We start from the raw sequence: 22,887 nt of genomic DNA on the forward strand, positions 1-22,887 counted from the left end.
CCCTAACCCTAACCCTAACCCTAACCCTAACCCTAACCCTAACCCTACACCTGAACCTGAACCTGAACCTGAACCTGAACCTGAACCTACATTGTTTCAGATCTTTCTTCTTGTTTATGAAATTTCACAAATTCTAAGACAAAGTTTGTTGCTACTTCCTTTTCAGACCCCTGATAGCCATGAACCCTTCTAGTTTTGCACTTATCAAATTGTTTTATTGGGGCTGGAGAGATGGCTCAGTGAGTAAAGGCACTTGCCACCAAGGCTAAGAACCTGTATTTGATCCCCATGGTGGAGGAACAGGTTGCCTTCTGTTCTCTACAAGCGTGTCATGGTGTGTGTGCTTGTACCTATACACACACACATACAAAGAGAAAGAGGAGGGAGCAGGAGGGAGAGGGAGAGGGGGAGGGAGGGGGAGGGAGAGAGAGAATACACTCACTAAATAAATACAGGTCATTTTTTTAAAATACTGGGGCAGACATTTTATCCTACATATCACTGCATACTCAGTACTTGGATCACAGTTACTTTGATGAATAATTGAATGAATTATGAATACCACACAGGGCAGGAATGAGATAACTAAACTCTCCACAGCAACAGAACAGGTTGGCACTAGCTAAGGATACGTCTGAGAAAGTGGTTCCATAAAGATCCCAGGTTTTCAGGCTTGAAAGCAAGCAGGTTTCCTTTGTCATAAATAAATATAAATTCCTGAGTGTCATCACAGAAACCTTGGTGGCCACATATTGAAGATGGAAGCCATCATATTAAAGATTCGGTCACCAAGGTAACTTTGGAAGCCATCTTGGAAAGATATCATCTTTGTACAACTGGAGATGAGCGGGCTCTCCATGTCCCCAAGTCTCCTTAGCTGAACTTCTGAACTTTACCTGAAACAAAAACTAAATCTTTCTTGTATAAATCCACTGAGATGTCAAGATTTATGTTACGGTAGCTATTGAGATTTGTTTACAGAGACTGATACATTGAAGTTAAGTATGTCTGTAACAACAATAAAAAGATCTCATAGTGTTTGCTTTAGTGAGTAGTAAAGAAACAAAAACCAAGGCTATGTAATAGATCCCCAGATAATTCGACACAAATATGCACTAAAAATATTACTTGTGATGACATATATTAGTTATATATTAGTGTGTAATAATCACTCTAAAGTACAATGGCTGCAAACAAATCCTGTGGGTCAGGTCTGGAGCAGCCCAGGGATGTCTCATGAGGTTACAATCCAGTATTGATGAGATCTGGGGTTCTCAAAGACTTCACTGCTACAGTGGAATCCCCCCACACTCACACTCAAGTAGCCACCTGAGAGTACATTGATGCTGACAAATTGGTTCCCCTCCACTCTAGCCTCTCCATAAGGATGCCTGGGTATCCTACTGACCTGGTGGCTGATTACCCTGGAGCAAGTGGTCCAAAAGATCAAGGAGGGATCTTCAACATCTCTTGTGAGCTAACCTTGGAAGTCACATACCATACCCTTGGCCATATTCTATTGGTTATTTTCCTCAGACTGCTCCAAATACCAGGGGGAGAATAAACTAGAAATAACAGGATTAGTTACCAGAAAAATTGTATCATGACTTCTTCATGATATTAAATTTTAAGAACTAATGGGATGTCTGTAGGACACAGAGAATGAAAATAGAACTCAATTACTCCAAACAGGTAAAATTTCACTCAAGAGTCAATGCAATTAGAAGGTACTCTCTAGCCAGTGAGATGGCTCAGTGGGTAAAGGCATTTGACACTAAGTTTGATAACCTGAGTTCAAACCCCAGACCCACATAGAGGAAGGAGGCAACTGATTCCTACAAGTTGTCCTCTGCCTGCCACAGGCACACTATAGTGCTAACACACACACATGTGCACATAAAAAATGAATGAACAAATGAATTTAAGGAATAAATACGCAAACAAAAGGCACTCTCTATTGTACAAAACAATAAAATAACTGCAAGGTCATCCCCAAAGGAAAAAATTTATTTCATTATTTACTCAGGCTAAAAGATAAAAGAAATGTGAAAACATTAACAGAAGCCATTGATACATTTAAGCATATGGTGAATTAAATGTAATCACTGTAAGTATAGTTATAAGCTACAACTTATATATTAATTCTTTTTGTTTTGTTTTTCAAGATAGGGTTTCTTTGTCTATCCCTGGTTTTCCTGGCCTGCCTCTGCCTCTTGAGTGCTAGGATTACAGGTGTGTTCCACCACTGCCCAGCTTATATACTAATTCTTAATACATACTTTTTTGAAGGTTTAGCATCCTCTATTATATGAACATAAGCTAAAGGAACTGTGACTGGAGGGATTAATGGGAAGGGCAAACATGAGAAAGCAGAGGAACTAGTAATTGATGGTAGAGGGCCTAGTCTATTGTGGGTGTTGCCACATCTGAGTTAGTGGTCTTCAGTTCTATTTACAAAACAAAAAACAAAAAAAGCAAACAAAACAAAACAAAACCAAAGAAACAGGCTGAGCAAGCCACAAAAGCAAGCCAGTAAGCAGCCCCCTCCGTGGCCTCTGCATCAGCTCCTGCCTCAAGGTCCCTGCCCTGTTTGAGTTCCTGTCCTGACTTCCCTCAAAGATGAACTACAATGTGAAAGTGTAAGCTGAAATAAACACTTTCCTCCCCAACTTGTTTTCAGTCATGGTGTTTCAACCCAGCCAATTGTAGTCCTAACTAGGACAGGCTGCTTGGTAAGACAGACTTCAGATCAAAGGAAGAGGTCAAAGGTCTTTCTTTATGTGTGGCAACCTGGGGGAATGTTCTTGTTTATTTATATTGTAATCAGAGCACTCAGATTCTAGATACCAGCATCCCCTGCAACACACATACACTTGTACTCTTCCAAGCCTTGACTGCAGTCTCTCCCATCCAGGGTTATTGGCCAAGCTGGAGCAGCTTCCTGGACTAGGAGACCACAAACTAGTCTTTACAATAAGACTAGCTAGGGTTCTAGTGGGAAAAGAATAAGTCCCACTGTAGTATGTTAAGCCTTCATAAATTGAGTATCTAATGGAAAGAATTATAATTCACTTTGTATTTGAGCCACAGCCACACTCACTGACTGTGTTGGGATGGGGGAAACTACTTTTTAACATAGCCCACCTTCATACTCCAACATAATTATTATTTTGAGTTAAAATCTGTCTTCATGTAACTTCCAGTCCTTTGGCCTAATATTCCACACCCTAAAGCGCCAAACTATAACGATGGTCTCATTAGAGTCCAATGAACACTCTTATAAGCGGTGTGCTTTTGATGTCCTATCAGAAATTTACTTAGCTATGTTTGAGAAGACTCTTGCCTTCCTGTCCACCATCCTTTCACTTATAGATGTCACATTGCTTTTTAAACCAAGTAAAATATGTGACATTTACAATACACTGCTTGACTTTTAAAGCCTAACTCCTTATGTTAATTTATTTTGACTTTTTGCAGTGCTGGGGATGTCACTCAGGGCCTCGCGCAACTCTCAGCCCAGTGTTTTTGGCTATGATCATTACATTTAATGGCAGTAGAACTTAAAGCAACTGTTACCTTTCCTCACCTCCTTCTGCCTACTAAAAGGAAACACATCTGCTTTGAGCTTTAAAGTCTGCCCAGCTGCTTCCAGCCCTGCCCACCCTCACCTGCTGTGCAAACGGGGAATGCGACCGCCGATTGGCTGGCCTGGGCGCATCTTGATGACGTAAGCACGCGCCAGTCCAGCCCGGATGGCTGGAGCGAAGGCCGACTAACGCAGCAGGTGGACAGGTCTTAACAAGCGGCTTCTCTGGGGTGTAGACTGCTGGGCATGGGCCTCCCGAGGCTTCACCATGAGCTTCCTGATCGACTCGAGCATCATGATCACCTCCCAGGTGAGCCGCCGCCCGCCCTCGCGGGCTTGGGAGAACCCGGATTTGCTCAGCCTGCTTCCTAGCCCGGGTGATGAGGGCTGATGTGTGGCCCTGTCACTCACCTAGCGTGCGTCCCCAGACTCTGGGGAGGGCCTTGCTAGCCCCAGCGCTGAGCTGATGCCATGCGGGGGTCAGTTTCGAAAGCGCCCCGAGGCTTCCAGGCAGCTCCGCGGATCACAGAGCCCAGAGAAGCTTGCCTCCCAGCGGGAGGCCCAGGGCAGCGTGCCAACTGGAGCTGAGTGCTGGGACGGGTATGGGCTTTGCTGGATCCGGGTGCCGACGTGTTTGCCTCCGCGAGGTCCAAGTCTGAGCTTCCTTTGTGCAGTGACAACTCATCCTTCGTCCTCTGCTTGCTGCTCAGTCTTTGAGGGTCGTGGTCAGACCCTCGTTTCTTCTCACTTGGCCACCTCCATTCTACAGTTGGCATAAACAAAACCGAGGGAGTATAAACCACTGACAAGTCCTGCTAGCTTCGTCTAGTGAGCCTCTTGCTTTTCTTATCATTCGTGTTTCTTCGGGGGTTTCCCCCCAACCCCACCCCAAGTGTTTATGATACCGCTGATATCACGTACGTATTTATGTGCATAGCCGTGTACTCACTTTCAAATGCAAGCACTCAACCAAATAATGGTTGAGTAGGAGCAGCTGCAGAAGCTTCCTCTGACTATCGCTCTCACCCCACATCTTTTCAGTAAAATATTTTTCTCTACATTGCATCCAAATGACAAGTGAAAGAAACAGTTTCCTTCAGGGACATAAGTAAGGTACATCCTTGGATTTAGGGTTTGTATTGCTGCATCCTAAATTAGCTTTCCTCTGTGGAGCATTGCCCAAGCCTCTTGAAAATGTCGGTAACAATACTTAAAATATGAAACAAGAAAAAGGCAATCCACTTTACCTATTTTTTCTTTTTCAAAGTTAATACCTTTCAAGTACATTCTACTGCTTTTCTTGCCAGCATAGTTTTCAAATGTGTAAATACACAAAACTCTAGACACCCTGCCTTCTTAAAACCTCTCTATACCTCCCTGTTGTCCTTGAACGACACAGAGTGGCCTTCAGCCTTAGTACTAATTCAAGAAAAATAAATAAGTTTTAAGTGTTTTTTTCCCACAGAAAAATATAAATGTCCATTCCTAGCCCCTTAAGAGTATAAAAATAAGGGTGTAAATAGAAAATTGCCATGCATTTTTGCCTGTGAGATTAACATGAACATAATTCCAAAGTTAACCCCAGAATGAGGCTTTCTAATCTTTTATGCCTTGAATTTATAACCCTTAACTCTTACAAATATATCCACATGAAATATTAAATTTAACTGACCGAAGTGCTGAAATCTAAAACCCAAACAATCCTTTGGGTCAAACGTTCCCTGTCCATGTATATTTTGTGGCTACTTTATCATCATTGAAGTATTAATAAAATGAAAATGTCACCACAGGGAGGTGTAACTTGCCATCTGTCATTAAACAAAGTGGCCTCTTTCATTCTGGCCACTTTCTTTCTCATGTCTGTTTACTTTCCTTCCCCATGAAATCCAAGATAGTACCTTTCTTACTTTCTCTTATATTTCCTAGCATCTGGCCCAGTTGGTGGCGAAGAGTCGAGACCTAGGAAGTCTTGGTTTCATAGAAGCACCTCCCTTGGGAAATGTGATTAACTGGAGAGCAACACGTACACCATTATTCCCGTTCTGTATGAACTGAAAGGTTTATGTGGAATGAAATCTGAGGCTTCATATCAAAGCCTCTCACCAGTGAGATTACTAAGCAGATATGTCACCTTGGGCCAGTTAGATGACTAAGCAGATAAAGGCACTTGCTGCCCGAGCCTGACAACCTGAGTTAGATTCTTGGTGCTCATAATGGTAGGAGAGAACCAACCCCCAAACGTTGTCCTCTGCCTTTTACTTGCAAGGGGATGCGTGTACACACAAATAATACATGAAATTAAATTTTATAAAACTTATTACCTCTGACATTTTTGCTCACCATGCTACAGAATAAAGCAGACATGGTCCTTACCATGTCTTACACAGCCACTTACATTAGGATCCAGACTTTTAGCTCTTTAGTCTTGTGTCTCACTCACTGTGTCCTTATTTCATTTTTTTATACTGTATAGACTAACTAAACTTTTAGTTTCTTAACCTGGCTGTGCCATCATGCCTCCAAATTTCCACAGTGGCTTTTTCTGGGATCCTCCATCTCCTACCTTCCCCTCTTCCTCCTGACCAACTGCTGTTCAGCTTTCAGATTTCAGCTTGGATATCCAAATACTTCTTCCAGATCAGGTTAGACCAATGTTTCTCTTCTTGTCACCATAATGCCTTTCACTCCTGTGAAAAGTACCAGTTCGCTTACGGGCTGCCATACTGTCTTGTAGTTACTCGTTATCTCTTTCATAGGTTATCCGCCCTTTGAGAGCAGCAGTTGCCAACCTATCTCTAGCACCTGGCACAATAATCACTAATAAGTATTGGCTAATGAATAGAAGCATTGGTAAATTCCAAGAAAGGTATCTTTCCCAGTTAATTCTTGATAACTGTTCTGTCAACTATTGTCTTTTTTTTTTTTTAAATATAACCTTCCAACCTTGAAGTCATTCCATAAAAGCAACTGTCATCTACCTGAGTTGAGCGCCAGTTCAGCTGTTAAGTCTTATCAGTTCCAGAGTTCACTCATACATCCCTGTAGTACACTGAGTCCAAGATCAAGGGTCTGCTTTGCACAGTTGTAAAACTATTCATTTTTAAAATAACCCATGCAGGTTCCAGTCTGTTTGGAAAGATTTTGAAGTTGCTTTTTCTCTTTATAGCTTTGCAAGAGTTCATATTTATCCTGGATATAATAAATACTCCAATTTATTTTTTTCTTTCTTTCTTTTCTTTTTTTAAGACAGGGTCTCACTATGTTGCCCAAAGCTGACCTCAAACTTCTGGGCTCAGGGGATCTTCCTGCTTTGCTTCCTGGGCAGCCCCACTGCTGGCTTGGATAACCACACCAACTGCAATTACTTGTTGATGTGTATGGGATTTAAAAGTCCTTTCAGGCTTTGTCAGTGGAGCATGTGAGGACTCATCTGCCCATCTGTCCCCATTCCATATCTATAGCATCATCCTAACTTTTTATTTCTTATCTGAGATCCCATCCTTTTTATCTGGGTTGGTTATATGGTTTGGTTTTGTTTTTTAGTGTTTGGTTTTCATTAAGTTACACATCTGAGCGTACATACCTCTCCCACTTCTAAGTGCCCAACTTGACACCTTTCCTGATGGCTGCCAGTCAAGTGCACATGATAACACATTAAAGCTGTCCTTTTCTCTCTCTTCTCCTCCCAGTCCCTATCTCATCATACAAACACAATTCTTATTTGTTTCTCTTGCCTAAGGTCCCATTTCTGTTGGATCTTGTCATCCTTGCCATCTGCTGATTTTACCTTCTAAAGTAGTTCCCTGTAGCCTCCTCTTCTGTACTAATGTTAACTCAGGGTTTTGTCATCCTCATGCAAGTTCCTCCAAAGATCTCCCATAACCCCCACAAGCCACCATAGTTGTTATATGAAACGAATCTTACTGTGTCATTTCCAGCCTCAGTGACCCTCATTTTTCCAAAATAGTTAAAAGCTCCTTGGGTGGTGTACTGGGCTCTGGGTAACTGGTTACTGCTTCTCCTCCCTATTTATTCTTGTTTTCAAACTCTCCTTAATAAACATTGTCTTCTGGACTGCCCTGCTCTGCAGTTGCCATTGTATACCAATACCTTATCCACCTGCCTTTGTTCATTTTCTTTGCTGTCTCAAGAGGCCTGTTCTCCTGTCACCACCACCTTTACCTTTTACTTGTCTGATTCTTACTCATTCTTTAAGAGAACACTTTTTGATATTTTAATGATTAAAAACTTTGGAACCTCTGTAGAAAACTGCATTTTAGGTATCATCTCCAGAAAGCCTAGCAACCCTATAGAAATTGATTTGATCTCCCTCCGTTGTATGTTTTACAGTATTATTTAGTGTCTTCACCACTGTACTATAAGCTCTTTGGGGATGATGATTGTCTTACTCATCTTTGAATTTTCTAGTGGCTAACATCACACATGGAAATACTACAGACATTTTTACAGGGAGTATTTACAAAGAGCAACCAACCAAACATGGTCCTTATCTTGATAGTTTGTATTTCATTAGGTATCACAGAACTCTGTGATCAGCACCTTGAGGAGGAAAAGGTGAATGGGATTATACAAAAAGAACCCCTTATCTTTAGTCAGGGGGCTAGAGAAAGGCTTCCAGAGAGAGCAGTGCACATTAAGACCTGTGGAGCTATTAGGGGAGAGAGCTGGAGAGAAGTTCCTGTCGAAGACCACAGACATCTCAGTATAAAAGAGCGTGTCTCTGCAGAATCGTAGAAGTTGTGTCTTAAGTAAATGTTTGGTTGGCAGGAAGGGCACAAGTAGTGGGGTGTTTAGTGCAGACCTGTTTCGATCACTAGGAAGGGCACAGAAGAATTCTATGTATAAAAGTCCCAGAATACCAGACAATACAAGAAGGAGAGGGAGAGAGAGAGAGAGAGAGAGAGAGAGAAAGAGAAGGAGGGAGGGAGGAAGGGAGGGAAGGAAAAGGGTAGGTAGATAATTTTGAAAAAGCCATGTTGTCAGCTGGGATGGGCTTTGTCTCTGAAGCCATTTTGTGTAGCTGTCAAATGTAATATCCATTGATCTTGTCTTTACAGCAAGATGGCAACTGCTTTCTATAGATTAGGCAGGAAAATGGAGACGCTAAGAAAGCTGACTGAAAGAGTCACATGAAATTACTAGTGCGTCCACCAGTTAAATGATCTATGGCTCTTGTAGGGAACATTGTTAGCCCAAGTGGCATAACTGTGTTTTACATAGATGGATGGATGCATGCGTGGATGCATGGATGCATGGGTGCGTGGGTGGATGCATTCGTGGATGCGTGGGTGCATAGATACGTGGGTGCATGGATGGATGCATGGATGTGTAGGTGGATGCATAGGTGGGTAGATGGATACACTTATATGTGTTGTATGTAATCCTTGTACTGTTTATCCCTCCTCCCTCCTTCTCCTTCTGTGTTGACCTCTTCCCAACTAAAGTCCACTTTAAATGTAGAAAAACATGAAGCAATCCCACTAAAATCAGGAGTGAGAACTTCCCATGATCCCACTCTTTTTCAATATAGTTCAAGAAGCATTAGCTGAAGTAATTCAGCAAGAGAAGAAAATTAAAGGGATACAATTAAGAAAAGAAGAAGTCAAACTTTCTATCTGCAGATGAAATATTATACTTAAGAGATCCCAGAAAGTCTGCCAAAGAACTCTAGAAATGATTAATATTTCAGCAAAGTGGCAGGATATAGAACCAACTTGTGCAAATCAATAACTTTTCTATATATGAACAACAAACTCCCTGAGAACATTCACAATAGCTTTAAAGAAAATAAGATACCCAGGAATAAATCTAACCAAGGAAGTAAAAGACCTCTGCGACAAAAGCTTTAAGTCTCTGAAGAAAGAGATTGAGAAAGACACCAGAAAATGGAAAGGTCACAGATTGGTAGAATCAACACTGTGAAATGGCAATTCTGCCAAAAGCTATTGAGAGATTCATGCCATCCCAATCAAAAGTCCCCATCTCGCTCTCCACAAAAATACTAAAACACTATTTTAAAATTTATTTAAAACCACAAATGACCATAAACTGGTTTCATAGCATTATGGGAAAATATATGTATTTCCATTTTTTGTCTGTCTTAAAATTCATTCAATACTATGAATAATTTAAAAATTCTAAGAGCATGTAAGCATCTTTCTACAATGATAAAAGTGGATCTCATTTTTAATCTCTAAAAATAGCTGTCTAGTTAGCAGATATTTTATCATAAAAGAGTTTCTTTAAGGCATTTGTCAAAAGAAGATGTATCTTGACATTTTGTCTTTCTTCTGCCCTAGATACTGTTTTTTGGATTCGGGTGGCTTTTCTTCATGCGCCAGTTGTTTAAGGACTATGAGGTGAGAAGAAACCATTTAGAATAGAACAAGAAAAGTGATTCTGGTAAATAAATAAATAAAAGTGTGCCAGGCAAGGATGTGCAGTCGTGAAACTACACATGATTGATGTTCAGGCTTCACTAACAGACCAATTTCTTTGTCTTTTACTAGCTTACTAGCATGGATTTTTGAGATAGGATCTTGCCCTGTAACTCAGGCTGGCCTGAACTTGCTGTATAGCACAGGCTGACCCCTAATAGCAGTCCTCCTGCTACAACCTCCCAAGTGATGGGGTTACAGGCACATAACACCAGGACATACTGATTTAGATGATTTTAAAGCAAAAAAAAGAAATCACTTGACTAAGAGCAAGGAAAGCCATTCTTTACTCATGTTGGGACCATTCACCAATTGCAGGAGGAAGTTTAATTTCCAGTGCTTTAGGAGTTCGATTTCAGTCTACAGTTGCCAGCCTTCAAGTTTAAGTTAATATCCAAATCCCAAAGCTAGTCTGGTTCTTGTTTAAGGTCTTAGATTCAAAAAAGAACTTTATCCTATACTGGACATTTTCTAATATAATTTTCACTACTTAGTTACTGGACACTTTGGGGTGTTCCTAAGATGTTCTATATTAAACCTGCCCAGGAGTTTGGGAAGCTGCCTGGAAGAGCCCACAATTGTAGAGATTCTATTCTGCTCAATATTGTGAGGCATCTCAGGAAAGTTCCAGAACTGATGCGAGCTCTGCAGTATTGAAGAACTCCTTTTAACGTTAAGTGTGCATACAGGTCTGATTTTTTTTTTTTTTGTATTTTTCTTTTTTTTAAATCATTGACATTGGGAATCTAAGTGCTACGAATGGCCCTGCCATTTCATCCTCTTGTGCTTTCAATTCCCCAACCACAAGAAGATTCTGGAAAGAGGCAGCCATGATTTGAAAGTACCACCCACTTCCATCATTTAACCCAAGTTCCTCTTCTAAGACTCAAGAAGTCAACGTAGGTTTTCTGACTTGTCAGAAGATTGTCAGGTAAGGATTTCTAGCAAGGACATGACCAGCTTCTGCATGTGGCTTTCAACAGGTGCGTCAGTATGTGGTGCAGGTGATCTTCTCCGTGACCTTTGCATTTTCATGCACCATGTTTGAGCTTATCATCTTTGAAATCTTGGGAGTTCTAAACAGCAGGTAAGTGCAAGTCCTACAGCCTTCCTGGAAGTGTGCTGCTTTTCATTTACAGTAGAGGGGGTCGCTGTAATTATGTTACTTTAAAAAGATATTTTCAGAAATTTCTCTCATGGTAAAAAATATCTCCTGTGTGGATGTCAATCAGTCTCAGGAGCTGCAGTGATCACAAACAGTATAGACTCTGACCACATAGTAACAGGTTTGGTGAAGATCATGAGTCTGCAGGGGAAACTGCCCTGCACATTAGCTCTGAAGAACCTACTGTGCTTGAGGCTGCAGGAGCCTGGGTCCTGAGCTCCACTCCTAGCTTTCTGATTCTCAGACTGTCTGACTGAATTCTAGTCCTGCCTCCAACTTGGCCTACTGCTTGAAAAAAATCAAAATCTCTCAGCTGTTTAAGGACCTTAGAGAAGACTGAGCTCCATTTCCTCTGTTTAACTACCATGGTTAATTTTACACATGGTCAAGTGGGTTAAACTAGGGATGTTTTTAAAAGTATCTTTTTAGAGTAACTCCTGGGCCATGACTCCCCTACTTTCAGACTTGTTCTTTATCAATCCAGACCTTGTTTGGATGAACTATGGAGAATGGACAAATACATTTTTTAATGCTATTTGCTAAATTGCATTATCACAACATGGATGTCTTACTACTCTGAGTAGAATTTAGTAAACTTTTCTATGAAGGACCAGTTGGTAAATATTTTAGGCTTTGTAAGCCATAGGATGTCTACCATCACACTCACATCTGCCATTGTAAAGCAGAAGCAGCCACAGGTAGAATGTAAACAATGGGCACGGTCCTGCCCCAGTGAAACATCATTTGTATTGTAAAAACGGCTAGGTGCAGGGGCCTCGTTTGCTGACGACAGATCTGAGTGGCAGTCATGAAAGAACACACGTGCTGCTCGTGGGGCATTGTGCCTCTGATTGATCCGTGCAGTTAGTGCTTTGGTGCACTTCTCACATTCCGTAGTTTAGAGCGTGGGAGTGAGTGCCGCTGAAGTCTGTTTCTGCTTTAGGTTCATTTTTCAGGCAGGATTTGTTTAGGCTGAAACATGTCTGCACGTACACCCGTTTCTTCATGCTGGCCCAGCTGTGGGCAGAACTGTGAACCTTGATCATGTGGTCTATTTTGCCTTCACTAGACAGATTCAAAATAGTTTTCAAAAGAGAAACTTGGTTCTGAATATGAGTATTCCTTTGACTTGCCTCTAAGTAAAGTATGTGGCATTCTATTCAAATGCAGAGAGTATTGTTTGGATCTTTTTTTTTTTTTTCAAGAAAATATCACTTTATCCTCAGCTCAAAATACCAGCTAAAACATGTAATCAGCTTTTCTAATGTGTGTAAGTGTTTGCCTGCATGCTCGTAAGTGTCCATGTGTATGCCTGGTACCAAGTTAGTCAGAAGAGGGCATCAGATCCTATGGCACTGGAGTCACAGACATTTGTGAGCTGCTGTGTGGGTGCTGGGAAGAGAACGGGGTCCTCTGAGAGAGCAATAGCGCTCATAGCCACTCAGCATCTCTCTGGCTTGTGATGACCTTTAACTGTCAGTACAAGTAATACTTAGATCAGACCTACTGCCTCCTAGCATGTTCCAGAAGCCAGCTGAAGCTATGTGCAGCTCCGTTGTCTTCTAGATATTCTAACTAGGTTGATTCACAGAACAAAAGCTGCCGATGCAAACAAACACATCTCTACTTAGTGACTTTGGCTCCCTGGAGGCTCACTGTTACTTACAGATTCTTTGCTCACAATGCCTGCCACCTATAATAAGGAGAAACAGTAAGGACAGCCCTCTGTAACCCATACAGGTTTCTTTGGGAAGGATATTATCATTCAGGACATTGTTAAGTGAATCCTATGACTCTTTGGGGAAATTCATTATCTGGGTAATAAATTGGATTATACACTTCAAGTGGATAAATTGTTTCTCCAAAAAGCAAAAGTGCTACATTTTTAAATTTATTTCCTTTTTACTTATTTACTTTTTGATATAGGGTCTCACTGTGTGGCCCTGGCTGGCTTGGGACTTTTTATATAGACTAGGCTGACCTCAAATGCAGATCTACCTGCCTCTACCTCCTGAATACTGAAAATAAAGCTATGTGCCACTTTGCCCTGTATAAAATTTAACAGAAAAAAAAAATGTATTTTATAAATATTAGTGAAATTTGTGCATGTCAAATGTTAAGGTCAAACTACAAAAGAATTTCTGAGTCCTTATTGCTCAGAATTACTATTAACATTTGTTTTCCTTTGATTCTTTTTTATTTTAATTTTTATTACATTTATTTATTTATTGGGGAGAGGCACATAGAGGTCCCTGCACGAATGCAGGTAAGAGGACAACTTTAGGAGGTCACCTCTCTCCTTCCATCATGTAGGTTCCAGGAATCAAACATGTCATCAGGCTTGACAGCAAGTGACCTTACACTGAACCAGCTCACAAGCCCTGTTTTGGTTCAGTTTTGAGACAAGATGTCATGTAGCCCAGGATTGCCACATGCTTAGTATATGACAAAGACTGTCCTTGTGATCCTCATGACTCTACCTCCCAAGTCCTAGAAATATAGGTGTGTAGGATTAAGCTTTCCTTTAATTCTGTTGTTGTTGTTGTTGTTGTTGTTGTTGTTGTTGTTGTTACATTTAGAGTATGTGTATGCTATCCATATTGCCTGTGAGCATGGCTGAAACATTAACTTTTTTTTTTTTAATGAAAATCTCAGGTCAAGGTGATTATGTACTATTCAGAAACTCATATATAGTTTGTTTTGCTGCTTTTGCTTTTCTTTTGAGAGACAAGGTTTCAATGATGTCACCTAAGCTGGCCTTGAGTTCAAAGTCCTACGTCCTCTCCCTAAATACTAGGATTATAAGCATGAGCCACCATAGGTGCATGGGACCTTGCATGCATGTGTGCATGCATGCATGTGTGTATGTGTTCGTGTGTGTATGCCCACATGTGTGCATATTATTTTAAGATAGGGTATTTCCTTGTGGCCCCAGCTGTCCTAGAACTCACTATTTAGAGTTGGCCCCAAACTCAGAAGGATTCTCCTGCCTGACTGGAGTGCTCTGCTTAAAGGTCCCCAGCCTGGTTGTCTGATTAGATTGGGTCATATTCAGCTCTAGGAACAAGAGAGCCTTTGAAATGAATACTAAAAGAATGAGAGTTGCTGGCCTTCCCCACAAATGTCTTTGATTAATTGTCTTTGTTAATTTCAGCTCCCGTTACTTTCACTGGAAGATGAACCTGTGTGTGATTCTGCTTATCCTGGTTTTCATGGTGCCCTTCTACATTGGTTATTTTATCGTGAGTAACATCCAACTGTGTGAGTATTGTGCCTTCTTACATCAGCATGCAGATTGGGATGCATGCTGTTGGGAGTGGGCTATAGACAGCTTCATTTCTGTATTTTTATTCTAGTATCTGGGGGCCCCACAGCATCTTAAAGCAGTCATCAAATGAATTCTGTCTGAAAGAGTAGATTGTGTCTCCTGCCAGATTTATTTCTGCTTCTACTATAACATCTCCTTGACCTCGGCCCACATTGTAATTTTAGCAACACTTTTCTAATGATGGGGAAGGATCTGAGAGGAAAAAGAATATGATCAAAATCCATCATATGAAGTTTTCAAAGAGTAAATGAAAACAATATTTTTAAAAACTGAATAAGAGAAGACATTCTTAACTAAAATAAGAAATGTTCTATTTACACATGAAAAAGGGTTTTTAATGGTGGTACGAATGCTTTTGCCAAGAATTATGTAGTCCCAGCATTTGTGTATTAATTACACACACTCATGTCTGTAGTAAGCAAACTGTGTAGTAGCTGTCATCCCTAACAGTCTCATTTTCCCTGTCTCAGTGCACAAACAGCGCCTGCTCTTTTCCTGTCTCTTATGGCTGACCTTTATGTACTTCTTCTGGAAGCTGGGAGATCCATTCCCCATACTCAGCCCAAAGCATGGTGCGTAGAGCGGAAGGGGGAAGAGGGATTCTTTAGTTTTCTAATTTCAAAACTCATAACTTTTTAAACTTTTGATTGTGGGAAATAGAGCAAGTTATTTCTCTCAGAAGTATCTGATTTTGAAACAAAATGGTTCCTTCTTTCTAAGAGTATCAAATGCTAGTTTGGTCCCATAAGAACTACAGGGCATATTGAATGCTGGTCAGCTCTGTTACTGTAACAAGAGTTAATAAGTTAAAAGGCAGAAAGATTTATTTTAGCTCCTAGTTTTAGAGGTTTCAATCAGTAGTCAGCTGGCCTGTTGCTTTGGGTCTGTTACAAGCCAGTGCATTATAGTGAGAGTGGATGGCCAAGGAATACAGAAAAGGAAGGGGTGGGACTGGCTGTCACTGTTCTCTTCCAGAGCATGTCTCCCTGACAGGCCCTATCTTTTTTCTCCTTTGACACTCGTGGGTGGGTGTGCAGATGCCAAAGTGCTCATGCGGAGGTCAGAGGGCATCTTTTAAGAGTCAGTTCTCTCCCTCTACCATGTGGATCCCAGGGGCCAAGCTTAGGCTGTTAGGCCTGGCAGCAAGTGCTCTTACCCACTGAGCAGAGCCTCTGTCCAGCTGCTCACGACAGCCACTGTTCATGTCGCACATGGGCATGTCAGTTGGTAAAACTTACAAACATCTAAGTCATAGTTTCTAGAAAATCTGGGAATGAAAGAGCTTTCTGTTTCCCAGATCCTGTAGTACAGGAGGAAAGGCTAAAGAAGACTGGATTGAGCTGAGTGAATCAGCATCTGCAATCTGCCTCTCCTCCCAACACCCTTCAACATGGTAGCTTGGATTTGGGGAGGAAAATTCTTCTTTCATTTGGGTCAGAGGAAACATGTAGTTTTTAAAAGCACATAGCCATTCAGTGAGATGACTCAGTGGGCAAAGGCATCTGCTGCCAATCCTGATGACCTGAGTTCCACGTCTGGGATCCACACAGTGGAAGGAGAACACAGACTCCCACATGTCCTCTAAGCACATGTGTGCTGTGTTATGAATGCATGCAAACAAATAAATTAATTAATAAGGTATTGTCTTAGTCAGGGTTTCTATTTCTGCACAAAACATCATGACCAAGAAGCAAGTTGGGGAGGAAAGGGTTTATTCAGCTTATACTTTCACATTGCTGTTCATCACCAAAGGAAGTCAGAACCAGAACTCAATCAGGTCAGGGAGCTGGAGCTGATGAAGAGGCTATGGAGGGATATTACTTACTGGCTTGCTTCCCCTGGCTCACTCAGCTTGCTTTCTTTTAGAACCCAAGACTACCAGCCCAGGAATGGTACCACCCACAATGGGCCCTTCCCCCCTTGATCACTAATTGAGAAAATGCCTTGCAGCAAGATCTCATGGAGGCATTTCCTCAAGGGAGGCTCCTTTCTCTGTGATAACTCCAGCTTGTGTCAAGTTGACACACAAAGCCAGCCAGTACAAGTATTAAAAACAATTTTAATGGAAGCATATGTAACATAGCTAATTTACTTAAAAGGGAAGTAGCAATATCTCTTTCAGCATTTCATATAATAAACAAAGGCAAAGATCAGCAGCCTGCCAATAGTTAAAAATAAGCTTGTTGCCTGGTGAGATGGGGATTAAAAGCACTGTTGCTCTTGTAGAGGACCCAGGCTTGGTTCCCAGCACCCAAGTGATGGTTCACAACCATCTGTAACTCCAGTTCCAGGGGATTCAAGCTCTTCTGACCTCTACAGGTACCAGGCACACATGTAGGCAAAATCCTCATACACATAACAAATAAATAAATCTGAAACAAGGGTTGTAATGGGCTTGTATAAGATACCAATTGATGTTTTAAGCAGTGTTTGCTTCCGTGGCACAGAGAGAAGCCCCTCTGTGTGTATTGCCTGATATTAACGTGCATTGATGTTTTTAGGGATCTTGTCCATAGAGCAGCTCATCAGCCGGGTAGGCGTGATTGGGGTGACGCTCATGGCTCTGCTTTCTGGATTCGGTGCTGTCAACTGCCCGTACACATACATGTCCTACTTCCTCAGGTAACACATACTGTATCACCTTTGTTTTTCACTGTTACTGGAATTTGTATGTCTTGTGTCTTTAATATCCACATATTAGATCTAGGACTGCTGTTTATCCTTTCTTCTTCTGTCCATGGTGTTTATCTGAAGCCTTTCTAACAAGTCATTTTCTGTTCTTATTTCTTCTGAAGCAGCATCGCAGCAGTCTCCCGAGTTGATTTTAATTTAGATTCTCCTACCTTAACCCCTGAACTCTGGGATTACAGGCATGTGCCACCAAATCTGACTCATTTATTTTTTAAGTGGCGAGTCTCATACACTCTTTAAATGCATCTTCTAGTGGACAACAGTATGAACTTCTCCCAACTGCAAGAAATTGGTTCCTCCTTGACATGAAATAGTAGGAGACAGTGCCGATTTAAGCATCTCCTTAAATTTTATGTCTATGAGTGTTTGTCTGTATATATGTATTTGCATTATATGTATGCCTGATACCCACAGAAACATCAGATGCTCTAGAACTGGAGTTAGAGACATTTGTGAGCTACCTATGGATACTGAGAAGCCAGGTCCTCCCCAGCAGTGACCATTACTCTTAACCCCAAGCCTTCTCTAGCCCAGTGGTTCTCCACTTTCCTGAAGCTGAGAACTTCAATACAGCTCCTCATCTTGTGGTGACCCCAACCATAAATGTATTTTCATTGCTACTTCATAACTGTAACTTTGCTACTGTTTTGAACTGTAATGTAAACATATTTGGAGATAGACATTTGCCAAAGTGGGTCACAACCCACAGATTGAAAACCATTCTAGCCAATAAGCATATATTCTAAATGTGTCTAGGTCAAAGCTAAGAAAGACTGAGCACAGGTACCCTCTACTGCACTAGAACAACAGAAAAAATAGCTATATGGAGTTTATGTTTCTCCAGATGGCTATCCCATGCCCAAAGGTGGGACCCCATCACTAATTTCTTGCTCATTGCAGGAACGTGACTGACACGGACATCCTTGCCCTGGAACGGCGACTGCTGCAGACCATGGACATGATCATAAGCAAAAAGAAAAGGTGAGGCTGGCCCTGCCTGCGATCTCTGTAAAGAGCTGATGGGCTGCTTTCTTCCTTGTGGTAGGGTAGTATACCACAAAGATTTACTCTCACCTCAGAGGAAGAAAATTCTTACTCTCTGAATTTCAGCATTTCTCTTTAAATTGTTAGAATAATGTCTACTATTTGGAGGGATTTTTTATATATAAACATTTATTTAATGTCACTGAGGACAAGAATATCCATCCTTTACTTTAAGGCTGTTTCAACTTCTTTTTCTCCAACTACCTAAGAATCCTTTAAGTCTTCTAGCCAGTGTTTTGGTTTTTTTTTTTTAATTTCTGTTCCATTGTTTTTCTCTCTACCCAGATAGACAGGGCAGTGACAGAGCAAAGAGAGGAGTCCATCCAAGTCCAGCTTGGTGATGCTGTGACTTTAATGAGATGGCCCATAGGAGCATGAGTGGCCCGGGCAGTCACATCACTGAAAACCCAGTGTGAGAGACGCCTCTTGCGGGTTCTAGCACTGGAGCCCCAACTCTGCAGCTTTGAGGCAGCTCTATACTGAAGAACATGCATGTAGATGGATGCTCGCCCTCCCTCCCTCCCTCCCTCCCTCCCTCCCTCCCTTTTTCTCTCTCCTCTTTCCCCTCCACTCCTCTACTCTCCATCTTCCTTTCCCTCCCCCCCCCCTCTCCTTCCTCCAACTTCTGTAAACTGTATATAGGAGGGATGTCTTTGAACTTATTTGAATCTTATAGCTCCTGAATTTCGTAAACTCTGAGACTCTTCTCCAATAGAATGTTTCAGTCTTTAAAAAAAAAAAAAGCTGTGTAAAAGTCATCCAAAAGGTATTTCTAATCCATATTTTCAAAGTGACATTTTTATAGAAATCTGTGTCACAGTAAGCCTACAAAGCCATCTGAAATCAAATGATTTGCATTAGAATCTTTTGTCTACACCCTACAGTGCATCCTTGAACTGGTCACTGTGTCTTTGTGCCTTTGTTTCCTTATGTGTAAAAAACTTAAATAAGCTCAGTGTATTGGCACACGGCTGTGAGCTTATACTTGGGAGGCACGGGCAGGAGGGTCAGGGGTTCAGAGCCTGCCTAGGGTACACAACACGTATTAGTGACCATGGCTACATGCAAAAGCCTGTCACATGACAAAAAGGAGCTGTTAATGCATTGAGACTCGTGCAGCCTCTAAGAACGGTGAGTCACACCTAGCAAAGACAAGTACTGACTTTATCAATAATCTGTGATAATCACTTAGTTTCCATAAACTCACCAATCTTTGACTTTATGAAACAGTCTCTGCTCGATACTATACCACATGTTCATGAAGCTCATTGGTCTGCTGTCTTAATTAAAGTTACCCACATTCGAGGGGTCAGGGTTTTGAGGTGACAAGTAGCTTTGTGTCTCGTATTCTCTCCTCCAACACATTTCTGTAGTTTGCTCCACAGTCAAGTCAAAGCAGCCTTAATGGAAGAGCCAGCCATAGACATAGAATAACAATGAAAGCGCCAACTTACTGAGCAATATTTTTCTCTATTTGTACATGTCTGTACTGAAGTATGAAAGGTAGACGTGTGGCTGTACATTTATTTTGATATGTTACTTATATTCTGTACATTTCTATAGAAATGTAAGGTTTTTAATACATATATATGAGAACTATATTATTTTTGTCCCCATGGTTGTTCTCGCTTTTGTGATAGTTCTTCTATTAATGAAAAGACATAGCTGACATTTAAGGTAGACTCAGACCTGAGGCTGTTGTAGATGGACCCTCTTGCCCATCTTATACTAGCTGTCTTGTCAGGATCTAGGGTGGTTTGGGTCTATAAGAATCCCTTGACGAGCTAGGCTCTCAGAGGAATTGTCTCCCAGCTAAACTTGGTTAGCACAGCCTCTCCTAGTGGTGCTAATGGGACATACAAACAGCTAACAACACTGAACCCTCCCAGTTAGCACAGTATAGAATAACCTTTTGGCAAATGCCCATTTTAGATTTCAGCACAGTGGCTTATAAGAACAGCATCTGTTGTGGACAGAATGGGGAGGAGTAGAGTATACACAGGACCCTCAAGTCAGGTGCTGCTGGGCTGTCCTTTAAACTGATCCGGAGGGGGACAAAATGTATTCTGAGTGAAATTTAAGAACCAGACCTCGAGCTTTCACTCACCCATGGAGGAAACTTGGGGGTCTGTCAGTGAGAGTCAAGCAATTGCTTCTGCAGAGGATCTTAAAGATTAGCATTTGGAGTCACTGGGAAATGAACAGAAACAGGTTAAAAAAAAAAAGTTGAAGTAACTGCTAGAAGTTTCTGGATTGTCTAAGTTATTCCATGGCGTTCAGGTTAGCAGAATGCCTGGAAATCAAAAGTGAGGTGTTGAAATCCCAGGATGCCAGAGGGCCAAGATCCATAATTTAAATGTCAGGTCTGAGCAGCTCCCGCCTCACTACACAACAGCATGTGCACACAGGAAGTACCAAAGAGCCCGAGACGCTTATTATGACTGACTAGCATCTGCTTCTTAGATTTGCAGGTTTTCTCTGCCTTTGAGTGGCTGCCCCAGGTTTGTGTATGCTGGGCACACACTCATGACAGAAAGGGAAAGCCTTCTGGAGGGAGGTGTCAGAAGGTAAAACTCAGGAGTATTGTGGAGATCAGAAGTTTAGGAGAGAATAGAGAGAATCTCCATAAGGAGAGAAACCCCAGTGAGTGAGTCCTGAAGTGCGGCTACAGAATCAGGTGATGTCCTTAGTTAAGCACTGATTTCATGGAGGCTCTGGGAGACCATAGAGCAGCAGCTCAGAGGTGGGCCTGTGCAGAAACATTAGCTGCTACAGGCACTATGGACTTTCAGCCGGGATCTAGGTGAGCTATATATCCTGCAGGTACACTGTACAGTACCCTGAGGAAGAAGATTCCACAGTCCCACATATCTATCCATCCAAAACTCCAACTTGTCTATGAAGAAATGAAACTCTGAGCATTCCGTCATACAAATCAGGCAATAGAGACTAACTCCAACCACCAGATGGTGGTGATGCACACCTTTAGTCCCAGCACTTAGGAGGCAGGGCCAGGTATCCGATCTCTGAGTTCAAGGTCAGCCTGTTCTACAAAGTGAGTTTCCAGGACAGTCAAGGCTACATAGAGAACCTTGTCTCAGAAAACCAAAACAGAAAAAAAAGAAAGAAACTAACTCCAAATGGGTCCAGATGATAAAACTTTAGCCAGTGTAGCAATGGGGAAAGTGGGCCCTGCACCTCACCTGGGCAGCACAGTAGAGCTGACACTGGTAGTGGTGGGGGCAGGGGAGGAGGGTTGTGAGCTGGTCCCAAGGGCGTGAGAGTAGCAGAGCTGGCCCTGTACCTTGCCAGCTGTGACACTGGGTGAGCTAGCTGGGACAGTACTGGAAATCATGCCCTGGTGGTCTGGAGGCAGGAGAGTTGACAGGCTGACCAGCTCAGCTACCACCCAGGCCCAGATCCAGGGGCTCTAAGTTGGCCCACCCCAACATCTACCCCATCTATGAACTGCTGGAGCACATGAAGATGCTGGTCCTGCAGATCCAAAGCTGCAGGTTCTTCATGACACAGGGCAACAGCAGGATGTCTGAGAGTAGTCCTGGTGAGGATCCAGGATTGATAGTATAGCAGACGCCAGATGCCTCGAATCAGACCGATGACTCACGGAGTGAACATTCGCAAATAAAGAAGTGTGGACAGAACAGTACACTGTGGACACACTGTGACACACAACTGCTTCCACAAGATTTTTTTTTTTTCCTTGTGGGAGGGAGGTTGCAAGGGCAGATTTCAGGTATGGAAGGATGGGGAGATGAGTAGGATTGGGGTACATGATATGAAATTCACAAAGAGTAAATAGTTAAATTAAAAAAGAAAGAGTAAAAGGAAAAATAAACCTCAGTCAGATTAGGCTCCTCCTGAGGCAATGCTGGGAAACCCCAAGACCAGCCTATAGCTATTTCCTTGACCTTGATGATGCTGATGTGAATAGATCCATGGCATATTTCTTCAAAGACATACTTCTATCCAGGTCTGTCGCTCTCAGTGCTATGAACCCCTGGGTAGTTTTCATCCAGGTCTCTGGCTCCTCAGCCGATGTCCCAGGCAATAGAAAGGATTCGCATGCAACTAGCTCAGAGAAACCTTGTCCAGACCAGCCCTGTCCTGAGAAGATTCAAACCTCAGATGGCTCCATCCTGGCCTTGAGGAGGGCTGCAAAAAATCGCATCTCTAACTGGAACCCATTCAGAACTGCTCAGTCTCTTTGCCCCCGCCCCGAACTTTTGTACAGTGTTTTGCCATCTATTGTATCCTGAAATGTTTGTAAAGTACCTGCCAGATATCTGTTCCATACAAGGTACCAGTTCTTTGTTCTATAGAACTGGCCTTCTACTAGACCAGTCAGTAAAAGAGATAAGAAAAAAAAAATGTAACCAAGACTGGAACACAGCTAGCATAGATACATTCAAAGGAATGAAAGAAAGCATGATGTTAGTTAGTGAAAGAAATAAGGAGTTACAACAAAATACAAACTCAAGAAAGTCCATCAGAAATGGATATTTTACTAAATGATCCTGAAACAGTAAGTCCATAGACCTTCCTGCCTCCTCGAAAGAAAGAAAGAAAGAAAGAAAGAAAGAAAGAAAGAAAGAAA

General features: G+C 41.9%; 1 protein-coding gene across 4 annotated transcripts in view; it reads left to right on the forward strand.

Annotated features, from left to right (window-relative positions):
- Positions 1 to 3,750: 3,750 nt before the first annotated feature.
- Positions 3,751 to 22,887, forward strand: part of LOC114640698 (Golgi pH regulator) — a 35,005-nt gene continuing 15,868 nt past the window's right edge. For 2 of the 4 annotated variants that reach the window (XM_028789714.1, XM_028789716.1), the window contains exons 1-7: positions 3,751 to 3,896; positions 9,907 to 9,966; positions 11,028 to 11,131; positions 14,364 to 14,470; positions 15,008 to 15,109; positions 17,039 to 17,159; positions 18,129 to 18,209. In XM_028789714.1, coding sequence (XP_028645547.1) covers positions 3,855 to 3,896; positions 9,907 to 9,966; positions 11,028 to 11,131; positions 14,364 to 14,470; positions 15,008 to 15,109; positions 17,039 to 17,159; positions 18,129 to 18,209 — 617 coding nt within the window. In that variant the 5' untranslated portion in view covers positions 3,751 to 3,854. Of the gene's footprint in view, positions 3,897 to 9,906; positions 9,967 to 10,795; positions 10,976 to 11,027; positions 11,132 to 14,363; positions 14,471 to 15,007; positions 15,110 to 17,038; positions 17,160 to 18,128; positions 18,210 to 22,887 lie in introns of those variants that run through there. The other 2 variants (XM_028789717.1, XM_028789718.1) reach the window with 2 other exon arrangements.

This window comes from Grammomys surdaster, unplaced genomic scaffold, assembly GCF_004785775.1.
Source record: "Grammomys surdaster isolate TR1022 unplaced genomic scaffold, NIH_TR_1.0 125849, whole genome shotgun sequence".
Classification (NCBI taxonomy): domain Eukaryota; kingdom Metazoa; phylum Chordata; class Mammalia; order Rodentia; family Muridae; genus Grammomys; species Grammomys surdaster.